Source organism: Pleurodeles waltl, chromosome 1_2, assembly GCF_031143425.1.
Source record: "Pleurodeles waltl isolate 20211129_DDA chromosome 1_2, aPleWal1.hap1.20221129, whole genome shotgun sequence".
Taxonomy (NCBI): domain Eukaryota; kingdom Metazoa; phylum Chordata; class Amphibia; order Caudata; family Salamandridae; genus Pleurodeles; species Pleurodeles waltl.
The window spans coordinates 333968508-333986160 of NC_090437.1; the positions used below are offsets into that span (position 1 = coordinate 333968508).

The 17653-nt window shown below is 40.4% G+C and overlaps 1 protein-coding gene across 11 annotated transcripts in view; it reads left to right on the forward strand.

Annotated features, from left to right (window-relative positions):
* SLC24A2 (solute carrier family 24 member 2) overlaps positions 1–17653 on the forward strand; it is a 775567-nt gene that overhangs the window by 13480 nt on the left and 744434 nt on the right. For all 11 annotated transcript variants that reach the window (XM_069239201.1, XM_069239182.1, XM_069239223.1 and 8 more), the window contains exon 2: positions 12203–13307. In XM_069239201.1, coding sequence (XP_069095302.1) covers positions 12363–13307 — 945 coding nt within the window. In that variant the 5' untranslated portion in view covers positions 12203–12362. The remainder of the gene's footprint in view (positions 1–12202; positions 13308–17653) is intronic.

Below are 17653 nucleotides of genomic sequence, written 5' to 3' on the forward strand. Positions count from 1 at the left end.
CCCGCTATGGCAGGAAGGCCTGTGCCAGATAAGTTATGAAAGTTACCCCACAGCAGTACTTCTCACACCTGCCGCCGTGGGTTACAGATTTCAGGATCTTCCTATTACATCTCAAAACTGTCATCTGGGGCGACCTCAGCTTTATATGAGAAGTACCTACTCACTCTTCCAGGTTATGACTTGAATTGGCTACATTTAAATACTCAGATGTTGATCAAGCTTTGGGACAGGGGATAGATAAGTTATGGCATAGGAATTATAACCACAAAGTTTATTTGCAAATCTTTGGTCTATCCTCGAGGCATTGGTCAAGGGCAAAGGGATTCCTTTAGGGTCAGGTGAACTAAAGAGTTTTTGTGTATCGGAGCCACCGCTCACAGTGAAGATGAGTGTGCTTGAAGAGTCTGATAAGAGAGGAAGAACTAGAGAGACTCAGTACGGTAAAGGATCAACTCAAATACATTACCCTTTAGAGAAATACTTCTTGGAATGCTGTGAAGTGTACTTTGAGGAGGGTGAGGACAACCAATTTACTATTTTGTTACTGGGGAATTGAGCTGTAGATTTCCAAAGTGAATTTTGGATTAGAGTTTTCAACCTCAGTTATCTATTAATATTTACATACTGAGGTACTGACCATTTTTTGTTGCACACCACAATGCTGGCTGTGGTTGCCAACTACTCCTTTAATTGAATTCCTTATACGATTCTTAGACCTTGCATTTTGACATGGCCAATTTTCTCTCAGTCAAGGGAGCAGTATCAGAAAATCATTGTCAGAATGTCTTTTGATATACAAATGGAGTCCTAAAGATTGTCTACAAAAATATCACCCCATATGAAAAGAAATCAACCCCAAATGGGAATTCAATTTTGTAAATTATACGTATGAGGCAATATTTAAGTCAGACGATTTGTTTGTATACAATACTCTGACAAACAACTAAACATAGTCCTCATTTTGTTCATACAATGTTTGGTCTGGTGTCAAGTGTCTTATTTCTTTTTGTCTTCGAACTTGGGCATACCTTCCTTAAAATATCAAACAATTTGACATTTTGCAGGATGTTGAAGTCAGATCCTCTCTCTTCCCCCAGGTATCTGCTTTGTCCCCAGGCTGTTGGCTACAGTACTTTGGGGTGGCATGAGCATGGTAGTTATGAAAGAGGGAGGTTTTTGCTCTGGTATTTCCTGGCACTGGTAGATCTCTTTGCAGAAATTGGTTCAGTGACTTTAGCTCAGGTATGTATGTTGATATTATGAATTTGGGTTTCTAGATGAAACAGTCAGGTTGAATGTCTTCATCTGCACCTGATGTGCCTCAGTAAACCACTCAGAAATCGTTCAAGGTTCATGAACTTTCTCAAGTACATGACTATCGATTTCCAGTGTATGCAACTTGTCTAGTTTCTCCTAAATCCACATTAGGGCCTGCTTTTCATTTTAGGTTTGCAGTTAAATTTGCAGTAGTGTCCATATTTAGGGAGGGACCAAAAGGGAGTTTCCTTTTATCGAATACTGCAAAGGTTTCATAATGTGACACACAGCATTCTCTCTTTTTCCTCTTGCTAGGAATTTTCTTATTAACATGTTCCTTCACCAAATATGTTTTCCTTTGCAGAAAAGTTCTCCACAGTCTTCATAATTCATTTTTCTTTCCTTGTCTGACATTTTGATAGTGAACCAGCCACACACTTCTTATCTGTTTCAGTGAGATGGGGATTCTGTTTCTCATGCATAGTTTTCTCAGCATTTTCAGGTGGACATTTTCTTTTCTCATCTGACAGTTTGGTGGTGGAATTGCGCAGTAGATCTCACTCTCTTTCAATTAAGTGATGATCCTGTCGCTCAGTGACTTTTTTCAGCTTCTCATGTGACAAAAAATCCAATGATGTTGACCATTTCAACTATGAGATTTTAAACTGTAGTAGGAATCTGACCGAATCATGCCATTTGTGGGGCCATGCACTCATGCTGCAATATATTCATACATAGTTTTGTTTTAAAAAAGCTGCCATCTTTGTTAATATCAAGGCAACTAATAAGACTAATTCCAATTTTGACAGACACTGATCTATCATTTTTTCTCTTTTCCAAATGGATAACTTTGAAACAGTTTCTCCTTCTAAGAAAGGCCTAATTTCAGTGTGTTGACTCGGCCACTGTAACTACTTTTGGAACAGCTGTGCTAGCTTAAAAAAAAACAACATCATTCTTCTTTTGGGTCTTTTCAATACTGAGGGGAAACGGCCTTGGGAAACTCAGAGTGCTTTTCATCTCTCGTCACAGCAGTGGCATGACTGAATGAACATGTTGCATATCTTAAGTTTTTATCTTCCACTATTGGTTAATGAAAGCTATTGATGCAGCATCACCCAAGGACTGCTTTCTTTGTCTGAATTCTGGTCTGCTTTTTGGGTTTCTTCATATCTGGGGGTTTCTTTTAAGCCCAGGTTATCTGCCCACAAGGTGTGGAGGTGGATTTTGGGGACTACACAAAATTCTAGTTTGCTACTTCTATAACACAAATCTCTCTTGTCTTCTTAGCATTCCTCTGCCTCTTTGATATCCTTCAAGACCCTTGGACATCTAGCTAAATAATTTATATTAATTTACGTATGTTTAATCTATGTTAGATGTCCTATTATTTAAATTAATTTAAAAACATTTTATTTAAATTTAGGGTTAGGGTTAGAAAATAAATTGCATTACTCATGTGTTTATTTATGTTTCATTTAATATAAATCAGTATGTTTCAAAGGTAAGTGTAAAGTTAGAATAAAGTGTAGATTTGTTTTTTACATTTGTTTAATTTATTTTGCTGCATGGGTATACTATGCGTTAATTTAACTGAATATATGATTATTTCTCTACTTCTATTTCGATATTGCATGAGGCACTTAAAGATACATTTGAAATGAGCAGTCTAAGTGTTCTGTAAGTTTACAGATCAAACTGCTACATAGTGTAACCATTCTGAAATTTTCTCACTTCCAATTTCCCCCTCCCTTTCCTCACTGCCCTTCAGACCCACATCAGTACGAATCACAGTTATGTTTAAAGTTGGAATAATGTTTAGAATTATTAAAATTAGTTCTATTTAATCTGGTCTGTGGCTAGGATAAGCATGTATTTAATGAATTATATATTATTTTCATTTGTCTTAAATTGAAATACAGTATTAGTGCTGGCATTAGGATTACAATAAGGATTTTCTTGTGAGTTATAAAATTAATTAGACGTAGTCTAAAATAACGTTAGACTTAGTATTAATTTATTATAATCCAAAATATTTTAAAATAACGTAATTGAATTTTGCGTTTGAGTTATGGTAGGAGTAGGACAAGGTAACATATTATCTTCATTAATTCCAAACAGTCAAATTAATGAATTAAAATTAAAGAATGTTTTGGTATTATCATAAAGCTGAGGGCTTTTCAGGATAGAGGTGTGTCCCAGGTATTTGGCTGTAGAGAGAACATTTGTAAAAGAAAGAGATACTAGTGTTTTCTAGCTAGGAGGGCTGAATGGCTTACATTAGGATTGTTTCAGATTTGTCTGAAAGTGGGCTTCATTTTGGAAACTAGTGTCTATGGATGCAGTGCAGGAACAAGCAGGAGTAGTGCTTAGATGTGAGCAAGACTTTTCAGTAATAAAAGAGGAAAAAGAAGGGAAAAGAAATAGAGTTGGAAATCAGGAAAGGTGTTTTGAAATGGTAAAGTTATGATATATTTTTTCAGGATACAACATAGTTTACCATTTTCTGTGTAAAAGTGGTCTTTTCTTTGGTCCTTGGTTTCCTCAACTCATTCTCTAAAGATGAGATTTGGTGATATTTTGACCAGGTACCATACTTTCTGTAGTAAACATAATTTCAGTCTGAAGTGAATTGGTGATGCTGATCTTCACTGATACTCATACCCTCCACAAGTGTCTGATCCCCGGCATTGAAGGTGGGCTTAAGGAAGCAGGCGGAATGGGACCTGCACCAAGATTCCAGCAGGGTCTGTGAATGCTCCCATTGCATGGTCCCTACAAACTTACACTTTCCTCACACTGCAGCAATGTGAAATCCAGGGCTGAATGTAGACTAAACTGGACTTTCATTACTGCTAATACAAGTGTTGACTTATTTTCTGCTAGTTTGTGATTAGGCCTTGAATATGGCATCCCACACACAACTAATGCCTAGACAGTCCATGTCTTTCTCTCTCTGACCTAAGAGTCATTCACCACAAGTCAATTCTCTGATTTGCAGCCTCTCACATTATTTTTGACTCTAAAGAAGTCTGTTTTGGGGCAGGAATAAAGGACTGTTTGAAGAGCACAGGGGTGCATGTGGACACTCTACCATTTGTCCCCCTTGTGGTTCTTATTGGTAGCAGCATCAGTTGCTTCTACACTTTCTTTCTGATAGAATCAATATAATGCACCTCTCATCCGATCAAGCGGCATACATTACATACAGAGCATAATGCTGATCTTGAGTAAGTAAGATTGTCTAGCATAGACCAATGCCTTTCTTCAAGGCAACATGACTCTTTCCTTCTTTTCTCCCCAGAAGACTGGTTTAAGTGCCTGCTACGGAAATATAAAAGAAAAGTGCAGGAACTGCATGCATTCCACCCCTGTACACTATTTGCCAGCTTCCTGGTGGATCTTCAAAGAAGTCATGAGAAGCACCTTTGTGGAGAATCAGAATCTTAAAGGTTAACGGAATAAAGAATCACAGTTTTATTAAAGACAAGGAGGCTAGCATTATGCATAATACATTGTATTTACTTCTTCTGAGCATTAATACTTAAAATCTTCCAAAACAGAACCTTAAACACATCACAATGTAAAATAGAATCCTCAGTTCCATAAATGGTCCTTGTCCTCCATTTTCTTCCTCTTTTGTTTGATTCTCCTATAGCGTCTTCTTCTTCTACTTGATGTATTTTATCTGTCTTTAATTTTCTTTAATATAAATTAAAATCATCTGCTAATTCTTAAACACACTCTCTCTAAATGTCATACGGAAGACCTCAGCTGGTGGAAGATCCTTTGCCTACCTTGCAGCAAAGAGCTTGAGCACCCTGCCCCTGTACCTCAGGCAGTCACCATTGCAACCTCAAATCAGGAAGGACCTTAAAACCTGTCTCTTCAACTGAAGCTCAGAGGACAACCCCCTCAGCCCCTTGAGACCCTTACAGGTGAGTAGTTGCACTCTATAAATCCTGATATGATTTGATTCCTGGATTAGGGTATAACATCTGATGAGCGATGACTTGAGTCGCACTAGGCAATTACGATCACATATGCAAAGTGACCAATGCTGCACCTCTCTGGAATGAGGCACAACATCTGGTGCACAATGACTTGAGTCACACCAGACAATTCTGAACACACACACACAAAGAGTTCCAATCCCTCCCTGGAATGAGGTACAACATCTGGTGCACAATGACTTGAGAAGCACCAGACAAATCCAGTCACACAAACAGGGATGCAGGTTCAGCGGTGCTGCCAGAGGTAGAATGCAGCACTGCTCCAGGTATGCCCTCACATCAGAGGGCCGCAACCAGGGAATCGGACACCGCACACAATGAGCATGATGTCGGGTGTCGCATGAGAGAAATGCGGCACACTTGACAAAAGAAAGCCACGCGGAGTCCCGCAACCAGTAAATGAACTCACTTCCAACCAGATGCTTATGCGTGCCGTGTCCCCCACAATGAAAGGCTGCACTCCTTAAATGTGGGCAGCACGTTGAAGGCTCCGCTCCAGGCAAATCCAGTCTCCAGGCACAATACTTAGTTCCACACTCATATTGCTTCTACCAGGTGGATGTCCAGCAGACGTTGTAGGCTTTCCAGATGACATTGGTAGGAGGTGTAGGTTCCTCGTGGGAAGTTTTTGATGTCTCTGAGACCACCACCAGAGAACAGGGGGAAGCCAACAAGCCCTTGGAGAGCACACTTCAGAGTGCCATACAGCAGCAAGGAGTTTGCCCAGGCCAGGCACAATGCAGGAAGGGTGCGCGATTCCTTCCTTGGGCAGTAATTACTCCTTGTGAGCAAAAGATTCCTCTGGAAGTGTGCACCATGTAGTCCATCGTCTCCATCCCACATTCCTGTGTCTCAAAGTTGTTGATTTGTCGTACCAGTAGTTATACTGAAGTGAGCTTTTGAAGTTGGGGGTGATTTAGAGGGTTTCCCTTTGAACCACAGATGTTTCCTCTAAATTTCAGTCCTGTCTGCTATTTGGCTATGGAATGCAGATCCTAATCTTTAGTGGGGCCATGATCTGGCTCTAAGTGGGCAAGTTTCACAACTTCTCATCCAGTCTATCCAGCCAGGTCCTCAAATAGCAGAAGTCTGTCATTCTAGTTGCCCAAGTTTTATAGCTGTCGCTAAGAAATGCACAGATGTGCTTCTCACAGCCTTCAGTGGAATGAAGCTGAATTAAAAAGGCACACAAACATAGAAATACCCACTTTCTAGGAGTGGCATTTCCAAGGTATTATTTAAAAAAAACACCTTTACCGTAGGAAGGGATTTGTCATTGTGAATCCAATGATAATAAACATCATAAGGCTGCTCCATTGCAGTTATGATTAATTGTAACCTTCCCTCATCTTAACCTATGGGCAAAGCAGCTCTCATTGGGAGTGAAAACACACATGGGTATTCTACGCTCCCTGGGCACATGTGCCCTGATGCACACACAAGCCTACAGGGGCAGGCTGGACACAAGTTTAAGAACACCAAAAAAGCTGCAAATGTGCACACACAGGTCTGCTGTGACAGGCTCAGTATGTATGAAAACACCATTCTGCAAGTGTGCACATACTGGTAAGGTGTACCAGGCTCAGTATATATGAAAACCCCATTGTGCAAGTGTGCCCATACTGGTAAGCTGTGCCAGGCTCAGTATATAATAAATCACCACTGTGAAAGTTCACATACACTGACCTACAGTGGCAGGCTCAGGACTTGTTGCAACACCATTGTGCAAGTGTGCACCTAGTGGTAAGCTGTGCCAGGCCCAGTATATATGACAACACCAATGTGCAAGTGTGCAAATACTGGTAAGCTGTGCAAGACTCAGTATATATTAAACCACCATTGTGCACACACAATGGTTAGCGCAGTTTTGTAACATATGTAGGAAGGTTGCGCACAATTTTACACTGTACTTACAGTGGTAAAGTACCCAGGGCCCTAAGGCCACTCAAACAAAATCAGCAAAAACTCCAGGGAGAGCCAGCCTCCTAGGTAGGGAAAACTCACATGGGGGTTCTCTCCTACCAGGGCATGGAACACCCTTGTGTACCTGCCCTGCCTTCCACACACCACCTGCTCTGCCGTCCAGGGGGGGTGCTTTAGGGGTAGCGTAAGGCCTACTCAGGATAGGCCATAGCAGGGGAGATGCCACCCTGTGCACAGGTGCACCTGCGCCTCCATAGGCCTGCACTGTCAGGCCTACTACATGTTGGTCAGGCTATTCTCGAGGGTGAAACAGCGTCCCACTAGTGGCCAGGGCCGTACCCACCCCGGGTATGTGGTGTACCTTTTTACAGGGCACTCCTAGGTACAGTCCCTCAACCAATCACATAAGCGCCCCATCCTGGCATGTGTAGGAAGGGTGCACACACTTTCCCACTACAGTACTGTGGGAAAGTGCCCAGAGTCCTAAGGCCACACAAAGAGAGTCAGCAAAAACTCGGGAGGAAAGGCAAAAAGTTTCAGGGAAATCCCCTAAGAAGAGCCATGTCCAACATATGCATTTTGATATTTTGCTCTAGATGGTCTTCTCAATTTAATTCCTTTCACCACCCTGCATACCAATGAACTTATACCAAATAATAAACCTTGTTTTAAAGAATGTCTTACTGCAACTGCCAACCTCTAGCAATTAACTGTTGTATATGATAAACCTTTTTCAAACATATATGCCAAAAATGTGCTAATTCTACTTCATCTGCTTCCATGAGATCCAAATCCCTTACAATGCACCAATGGAACCATAACTGCCATGCACTTCTGTACTTCTTTCTTGTGCCTGCTTCCTGTGACTCACTAAGTAAGTCTGTATCTGTTCCTGAAAGACGTGAGAATGTTCCTGAATTCCTGATATTTTCCATACTAGAAAGTTGAGCAAACCAGACTCCACCAACAAATGATCCTCCACTTCTTCTCCTTTTAAAAGTCCTATGCATTTCTTTATTAATTAAGGTTTCTCGCTCATCGTCTCCATAATCATAGGGAACCCAGCCTGTGTTTTCCAAGACTGAGTCATTATTACTGTTTGATTCTTCTGCCTTCTCAAGTGCACTAACACCCTCTGAATCATAGAAAAAGGTGGAAATGCATAACCCTTTATTCCTCTCCAATCTTGAAGGAATGCATCCACTGCATTGTACCCGGATCTGGCCTCCAATTTATGTAATTTGGTAACTGATAAGTCACCCAAGAAGCCAGGGGACCCAGGGGACCCAACATTTCCTGAATTTTCTGAAAATATTCATCAAAATTGTTGACGCTAGTTTGGAGCTTTTCAGGACTAGCATAAAAAATGTTGATGCTAATCCTGCAAAGCCCATTGAAAACAATGGTGTGCCGCCTTTTAACGCCTGCCCTGAGCAGGCGTTAAAAGTGCCCAACAAATTATTCAAAGAAATCTCATAGATTTCTTTGTGACATTTTTTCACCCGCCCCCCGTCCCAGGGGGGAACGCTCCCTTTGCATATATTATGCCTGGCACAGGCATAATGTAGTGCAAAGGGTTACAAAGTGGCGCAATGCATGCATTGCACTACTTTTGTGAATCTGGTGCTGCGATTTTGGCTTCATTGAGCAACATTAGCATCAATAAAAATGATGCTAATGTGGCGCAAGGAGGCGCTAGGGCTTCTTAAATCAGCCCCTATGTGTTGTCTTGGAGCTAAAACTGATTTTTCCACATTTGTTATAAATCGCAAAGTTTCCAGCAAATCCCTTACCAACCTCCTTCTACTCCTCCACATCCTGATTCATCATCAAAATACCGGCCAAATAAACAATCATCATTATTCCTCTTTCTCATAAAAAAGCCACTGGAGGTCTTAGAACCTTTGTAAAACACCATGGTGCTGCTGATAAACCAAGGGAAGACATCTGAATTGATATAACTGTCCTTTTCATCTTTACTGTAAGAAACTTTGACTTTCCTCTGCAATTGTAATCGTGAAGTAGGCATCCTTGAGTTCTATCTTCACTAACCAATCTAAGGGCCTGATTTAAATTTCGGCAGATTGGTTACTCCATCACAACGGTGCTGGATATCCCGCTCTCTGAAATATAAATCCCACAGCAAATAATGGGATTTATATTTCTCTGGGCGGGATTTACGTCACTGTTGTGATGGAGTAACCCGTCCGCCGAAATCTAAATCAGGCCCTAAATCTTGAAGAAAGTTCCTCATAAGGCAAATCCCTTCCATTTTAAAGTGCCTGTATGTCACAAACTGATTCAAATTTCTCAAATGTATTACCAGCCTTCATTAGTTGTCCTTCTCTTTGTACTAGAAATAAATTACTCACATATCTCTTCTTCTCCTCCCTATCTTTAGTATTGCATCTTTTGATAAACATTTCTTCCTCTACTACCTTATCCAAATTGTTTTGGAAAACCAATTTGTTTGGTTCTTTCAGTTGTTGTGGCTCTGTATCAAATTCTATTTGACAACCTCTGACTGCTGCTAGGACTAATGCATCCTGTGTAATCTTCTTCCATTGTTCTTTGAAAAACCTCAACCTTTCTTCCACATTTGTATGGATAGCACCAATAACAGTCCTCATACTCATGTTCTCTCTGATTGGCACCTTGCACACATCCTCTAGCAGATCTTCCTCCTCTCCCATGTTGAGGATAGAAACTTTGATCTTTATAGTTCCCATTTCCTTGGTGACCTGAATATTGGGACTTAAAGTTTGCTCAGCTGAAAGGTTGCCCTCTCCTCCCAGCCTTCCCATAAAAACTGTTCCCAATAAATACTCTACACATTGAGAACTGTGCCTTGTCTAGACTTGTGAATGTTTAAACATATTTACTTAAAAATGTAACCATTCCTTCAACAAATAAGAGTCCCTTTGCCTCCTCACTTGACTCTTTCCTAGCTAAATTTCTTAATTTCAGTTTAGTTTGCAATGACACCATTTTGCGTCTTTCTGCCAATAATCCAGCATTTACATTGCCCAGAAAACAACATGCACATTGGCACCTTCCTCTCAATAGATGTATATATAAATCATTTCCCTTCAAGTAAGCTTCTTCCACTGCATCAAAAATTCTCACCAATGGTCCCAGAATACTGAAAACCCTGTCTTGGCACTGTATTAATGATCTCTTCAGAACCTTACTGGGATCTCTGCCAAGCTTAAGAAGTATTGTAACAAATTTTGGGTCAAGGTTTGGAGTTAAAGTTACCTTTTCATCAACAACTGGTTGCAAACATCCTGCCCTCATAATATTCCTCTTCTCTTTTTCTAAAGGCTTTCTTGTTCTTCTTTTGATATAATCAGCCACATGGTTCAAGGGCCACCACTCCTTTCTTCTTGGATGTCTTATATCTTTTAGTTCAAATAGTTTATCCCCCAATAGGCCAATTACCGTTTTATTTTCCTTAGATTCTTTCAACCTGGATTCTTACCCTTCCTCAAATTCCTCATGCATACAATCCTTATAATCAAGGTCTAGAATATATTCATCCATATTATGTTTCACCAATTAATTCCATTCCATCATTTTGAATGTCATCACTCTCAGTGTTAAACTGAATTTTCTGTGTGCCTCTGTGGACACCTGTTCCTTTTGAGCTGCATAGTACTCCTTTTTTCTTGGATATAATATCCATATGTTTTCTCTTTTTCATACATTTTCCTCGTGGACCTCTTTTCATTTCCTCTTCATCAAATACTGAAAAATACTCTTCCTCATCATCCTTTCCCAACTTTCTTTTTGCCAAAAACCTGTCTCACTGCTTCTTGAGCTATCTCATGTTAAATTTGTCCTTATTAAGCCCTCTTGACGTGTATCTAATTTTTCCTGATCAGCCATATTAGACAATTCTCCTTATTTCCTATTTATTTAAAATGTTTACTTTGATTAAATTCCTACTTATACGACGATCTCCTTACTTCCTTAATGAAATTCTCCTTACTCAACCGTCCCAGCAACAATTGCATAGAAATGCATTTGGTTGCTAGGAAATGAGTTGACTGATCTACCTCCTCTAGAAGCAACCTGAAGTGTTTAAAAATAAGCCCTGATTCATTTTGAATTCTGCTCGCTGGCACTACATGTCAAACGCAAGCTCTTCTGCAATACCTTTGTGTGATGCGATTGTGCTGACAATCGTCAAACACGACTTGCCTAGTTCCCAATGGCCTTTCTTTCATAAAAGCATGTGCCAGCAAATACAATGACTCTTCAAAATGCCCTGCTTGCATTGAAATGCTCATGTCGGTTTAGCACCTGCAGGCTTCAACCATCTCTGAATCCAGTTACCTCAGAAAGGCATTTTGCTTGTTTACTAACAACCATTAACCACCTAAAATTGAACAATTTCCCATAAAACTTACAATTTCTTAACATTAAGATACAAAATTCCCCATAAAATTAATTAATATACCCATAAATTGGATAATATTACTAATTAATTTATTCATACACACAGCACATTTAATTTTAACCAAAAGTAATGACATTTATCTGCTCAGAAGCAGCAAACAAAAGAGGAAGAAAATGGAGGACAAAGACTATTAATGGAATGAGGATTCTATTTTACATTGTGATGTGTTTAAGGTTCTGTTTTTGAAGCCTTAAAGTACTGCTAAGAAAGAGTGAATAGAATGTTATGCATAATGCTAGCCTCCTGTCTTGCCATCAAATTTGGAAATCTTCAGCCATCTCTGCACATGTCCCCTGTGAGCTTTAGGGGACTGCCAAAATAAAAAATGAATAACATAACAGTGTACTTTTCAATGAGCATTTCACTCATACATAAAAATATTCAACAATGTTACTAAAATCATAAACAAAACGTTTTTTTGGTTACATTCTCTATTGTTATCTCTGCACAAATTGAACTAGTGTCTATCAAAATGCCCAGAAATGTGTACTATAATATAATTAATTACACAACATTTGCTAATGGTAAATCCTTTCTGTTTTTTAAGCCTGAATGTGAAGCAGTCTCCTTGTCAAGCATATGCAGACAGAGCAGGACACTGGAGCTTTGATGTTGTTTTGACTGTGAAATCCAGGAATGTAAAGATGACAGAGCAGTCCACCTGCTTTTGAATTCCCAAAAGGACAGTGTCCATTGAAGGCTATAAGATGAGCCTTTGGAAGGCTGCTGCTGGTGGGATCCCGGGAGCACCATGCACAAAAGAGACATCGCTTGGCTGCAAACAGAGGCACCAGTTTGTCCGGAAAAAACTGAAGCTTGCGAGGATAGTATGCCTTTTAATTAGCATAACAGCCATTAGCACTTTGTCCTTTTCAGTTAGTGCCTTTGTTAAGATAGACCCAGAGGGAGCAGAATTGCCCTCTACCCCAGCTAGCCAACAGCCAGTGCACGTACATCAAAGACGTCTTCTGGATTTTGCAGAGCTGACCCAAAATGGCGCCCCTGAAGCACCCTCCACTTTGAAATTGGAATCTGAAAATGGCAACAAGACTGAAGTCGTCCCTCCAGTGAAAGTAGATTATCCAGAAGACATTTTCTCCCTTGCAGATCGAAGGAGGGGCGCAGTGATCCTCCATATTTTCGGAATGATTTACATGTTTATAGCCCTTGCCATTGTCTGCGATGAATTCTTTGTCCCTTCGCTGACCGTCATCACCGAGAAGCTGTCTATTTCGGATGATGTGGCGGGTGCAACCTTCATGGCTGCCGGTGGCTCAGCTCCAGAACTCTTCACCTCTCTGATAGGAGTCTTCATATCTCACAGCAATGTCGGCATAGGGACGATCGTCGGCTCTGCGGTATTCAACATCCTCTTCGTAATTGGAATGTGCGCACTCTTTTCCAGAGAGGTTCTGAACCTGACCTGGTGGCCCCTGTTCAGGGACGTCTCCTTCTACATCCTGGGCCTGCTTATGCTCATTTCCTTTTTCCTGGATAACCGCATCACCTGGTGGGAAAGCCTGTTGCTGTTGACGGTTTATTTCATGTATGTGACGTTCATGAAGTTCAACGTCCAAGTGGAAGACTTAGTGAAGAGGAAACTTCACTGCAACAAAGTGGTGAAGGTGACGGCAGTGGTCAGTGAAGCAAAGGTTGGTTTGTTTGGAGTCTCCTTCCTCCCTTATCATATTTTCAATTAGTGAAGTACAGGTTAGATTACACTTACACCCCATATATTTGCAAACATCATAGCCTTATTCCAAAGTGTAATTTAAAGAAAACACTGTAGTAAGTGATATGTTTTTAGGCCATGGGCTCCTTGCCTTTTCGAAAGTTCAAGTTGTGACCTAAAATGTTTGACACATATTTAGCAAACTAAGCAAACGATATGATATGGTTGAGCTCTTACATGTTGCTAGATTATATGTGCAGGGCGTTATTTCTTTTCTGTACATTTTAAAAATAATAATTTATAGGATTTTTCGAAATTGGCGTGAAAAGAAAAGAGAAGAAATTAGCTCGTCAACTTACAGGTGTGAAATTGCTTTGCCTGTTCCCTGGGGAACGCAGTCTGGTTATTCTGCTAAGAGTAAAAGACTTCTGCAAAGTTCAAGAAACTAGGGACCTCTAGAAACAAAGCGAGAAAGGTGACTTTATTTATTGTTAAAAGAAGAGTTATGTTTCATCCAATCAAAGATGTCCATCTGTCACTGCCTACCATTGATTGCCTTCTGCTGAGGAGCTATTGAGTTTGTTTTATGCAAATTTATATTTTTCAAGAAGGTTATTGGAATGAACAGCAGTACTTACTATCTACTTCTGCAACACAATTCCATTGAATGTTTCTTCATCTTTCATAGGTATGCATTTCAAAATGTGCACAGTCGTTTTATCATCACACTTTACACAAGTGCAAGAGGCAAGATTCTCCAGAGATGTGCAGTTTTGTTTAATTTGCATGACTTTAGAAGTGGGAGGTACATGGCCTTAGTTTTGAGCTCAAAGGTGCGCATTACACATGCCTTGGTCTCTAGCCCGTTATGTCCTCCTTGGCGCCCTGAGTAACTGTCATCAATGGTACCGCTAACCTCCAGGGGAGGGGAGAGGTTTAACAGGGATAACTGGTGGAACCCTGAGTTACTGCTGAGAAATAGGGCACTACTGGGAAAATCAGTAATTCTAGGTCCATTCCCCGCTGGCAGGCCTTCATGAAATTACAGCTTCTTTTAGTTCTGTCTGGGGGAAATGTATCAGGACGGCAGTAAATCAGCAGAATGAACTCAGAACTCATCATGTGCCCCTAAATCTTATAGTTGTATATGTTTCTAGGTGCTGCAATTGTACCCTGGCTGGTAGCCAGTAGAAGCAATCTCATGTAGGGTGGCGCCATCAGCACAGGCAGACAAAAGCAGCAGCGGGGTGTGTCTTATGTTCTTTATATAACAGTTATGATTCAGTGACAGTCTAAAAATAATTGATTCTGCACACATTATACATTTACAAGTTCACTGACTATTAATGTGAGAAATTGTGTTTCGAATAGGGAGGCACAACTTAATGCTAGCAGAAGATTTTGCGTTTCTGAAGTGGTTTGTCTAAGTACTTATTAAAAAATGTTCAAACTTCAATTAGAACCAATCGGTGATGTCGCTGGTAATATCATCAACGGCGCCTTTGGTGATATCATATGCGATGCCATAAATGGTGTCTTCCGTAATTTCCCTGGGAGGCTGGGGGGGGGGGCAGTCTTGTTACTGGGGCCCGGCTTTGCAGCAGTACTGCAATACAGGCCTCCAGTATCAAAATCAGCAAGCCAGGCAAGCATAATCACTCACTATACACTCGCACTGCAGAGTTCCTTATTATCCAGCAGTTTTGAGGCAACAACAAAAGTGTCAAGGTTAATATCTCTGGTGTTTAATCTCCCTGCTGGAGAGAGATTGGGGTTTTGTCTATCAGCAGTTTTGACTCATCTAAAGTAGTGTAGAGGGTTAATATACCTTCTGCAAAGAAAGTGTACCATGCAGATCACAAAGCTATATTTAATGTGCATATCTCAGTGGGTTACTGCTTTTGTCACAGAGATGCTCACAATGCTCAGTCTGAATTGTAAGAGTCTGTGCAAAATACTAACCAACATGATCTCCTTGATTGTCTCTGACTTGATTCATAGAGATCAGTCAGTCTTCATATTGTCCAGAAAGAGTGGTGAATGGTCAGCATCTCATCCATGTCGCGAAGGAAGATCTGCCACAGACAGCTTTTCCTACAGAGGCCTCACTAAGCATGGAGCGGATATTTAATATCATGAACTGGGTGCATCATTTGGTAGTGCTGGAAGAGACAGAGTTTGGGATAGAGATATTACGCTGGATTGGGCTACTGTACTAACTTGAACTGCATACAAAGGTTTGCACGCAGACTGTGTGGTGCAGGTTTGAAAGGTATTAGTTTCCCCACTCTTTCGTTATCCTAACGTTGCTAAAATTGGTTTGGGTAGAAATACATTCTTATTAGTAAATCCAATCCCAACTATTGTGGTAGGATTTGAATGCTAAGTTTGTGCTTCTTCTAATCAAACACTCGTAAAAAATGCCTGTCTGTATGGATGGCATGTAAATCCTACACATAGTATTCCCTTTTTTCTTCTGCAACATTTTCTATACACTGGTTTACACATGTATGATTAATTATCTCTGTATGTGTGTGTGATGTACAGTGTTCAGACATCCTACAATGGTATGAGAGGCGCTGCAATACAAATGAAATACATGTGGGAGAGGGGTCATGGAGAGTTGAGGGGCACTGTTGGAGGGTGATTGTGATGGGATCACTGAAGGGCCCCAACAATCATTGTTGTATCCTGGTGCACTGTAAGGTCATCATTGACTATGCTTTTAAACCGAATACAATTAAATATATACTGACAAATGTGTTGTAGAATGCACTATTTTTGCCATTTTTTTCACAGATTTTCTTGGGAACCCCCCTTACTCATCTTGCAGTAGTGAGTCTGGCTTGCTGCACTCACCCGCCGTGCACCATAACGGGGCTGGTCTGAGAAAATTTGCCAGGGTTGTTTTGGAATTCTTGTCCGGCCCTGAATGTTTTATGTGTGACGCTACGTGTGGTTTGGAGAAGTGCACAGGGGACTGATGCTGCTTTCTCATGGACTTTGAAGGTTTTTGTGTAACCCTTACAATCTTGTCAAGCAAAGTTTTTTCACTGGATTTCTAAGGTTTTTGTGTTTCTATAATGTGTCCCTATCATTAACCCTTTCACTTTAACATCTCTTAAAATAATGCATTTTTCCGTAAATGTTAATGGTGTTTCAGTGACACCCCATGCCAAAGCGTACTTACATGTGTACAGAAGATATGGATCGTGACCTGTGGTCGTATTTACTGGAGCTGTGAGGAAAACACACAATACAACCACTGGCCGTGATCTGTGCTACTGCAAAACGTGTATTCTCTTTGTTGATGTGTATATTTCCACTCTTTTACCTATTTTCAAAGAAGGACACATCTTTGTCAGCGAACACAGCACAGTTCATGTGTTTATCATTATAAGTGTAGTGTTACAGCTGTCTGTGGAACTTACCATAGATGGAATGGTGTGCTTTCTGAAATCAGTTCTTGTCACTAGGAGCTATGTTTTTCCTAGGAAGGGCTCTGTCTCTCACAAAATAATCTTCGCAATGAACAACAATTTTTTTACCACCAAGCTCCAATTTCACGTGTGTTTGATAGAGTTGAGTTTATTAGGTACTTTTGATCATGTTGCTTGTGAACCCCAAAAAGTAGAAGTGGCTCCTGTAGTCTCATTTATAGTACATGTGAAGGTCTCACGTTTTATTCTTTGTCCATTTTCTTAGCTGGTTCTCCTTTATTTTTAAAGTGTTCTTCATGATCATCATTGTGTTTGGCCAAAAGTGTTGCTGCATGCAGACTGGCATAGAGAGTAACTTCAAAACTTGCCTAGTCCAGAAGTAGGCTCGTCTACCCACCGCATAGTGAAATCCATTAGGGTTTTCAAAGTATCCAAACAATGACATTCATTTATGTACATTTCCCTCATAAGCATTCATCTGCGATGTACTAAAAAACATTCTTTATATTGCTGGTGAGATCCATCAGCCTAGCCTGGACTGAGAATGTTGTGACAGATTTCGCCTCTTTCTGTCTTTTCCCAAACTTGATAGTGCTTCATAGCCAATTAAAAAACTTTCACAAAAAGGATGTGCGGTGACATTCTCTGTTCTTGTAGCTAATGTGGTATCGTACCTTTTAGTTCTGCCTGAGACAAACTAGGTTCCGGAGAGGAATGCTCACACTCAAGATTGGAATTCCAAATTTCAAAATTCTCATTGCCAGTATTTACACTTAACAGCTTTGGAAATTTTAAGTTAGTAGCAATAAATTGTAACATTTATTAGGGGCTTCACAAGCCCCAGTAGGACTGTAACATTCTAACAGAACAGCTTTACATAGGAATA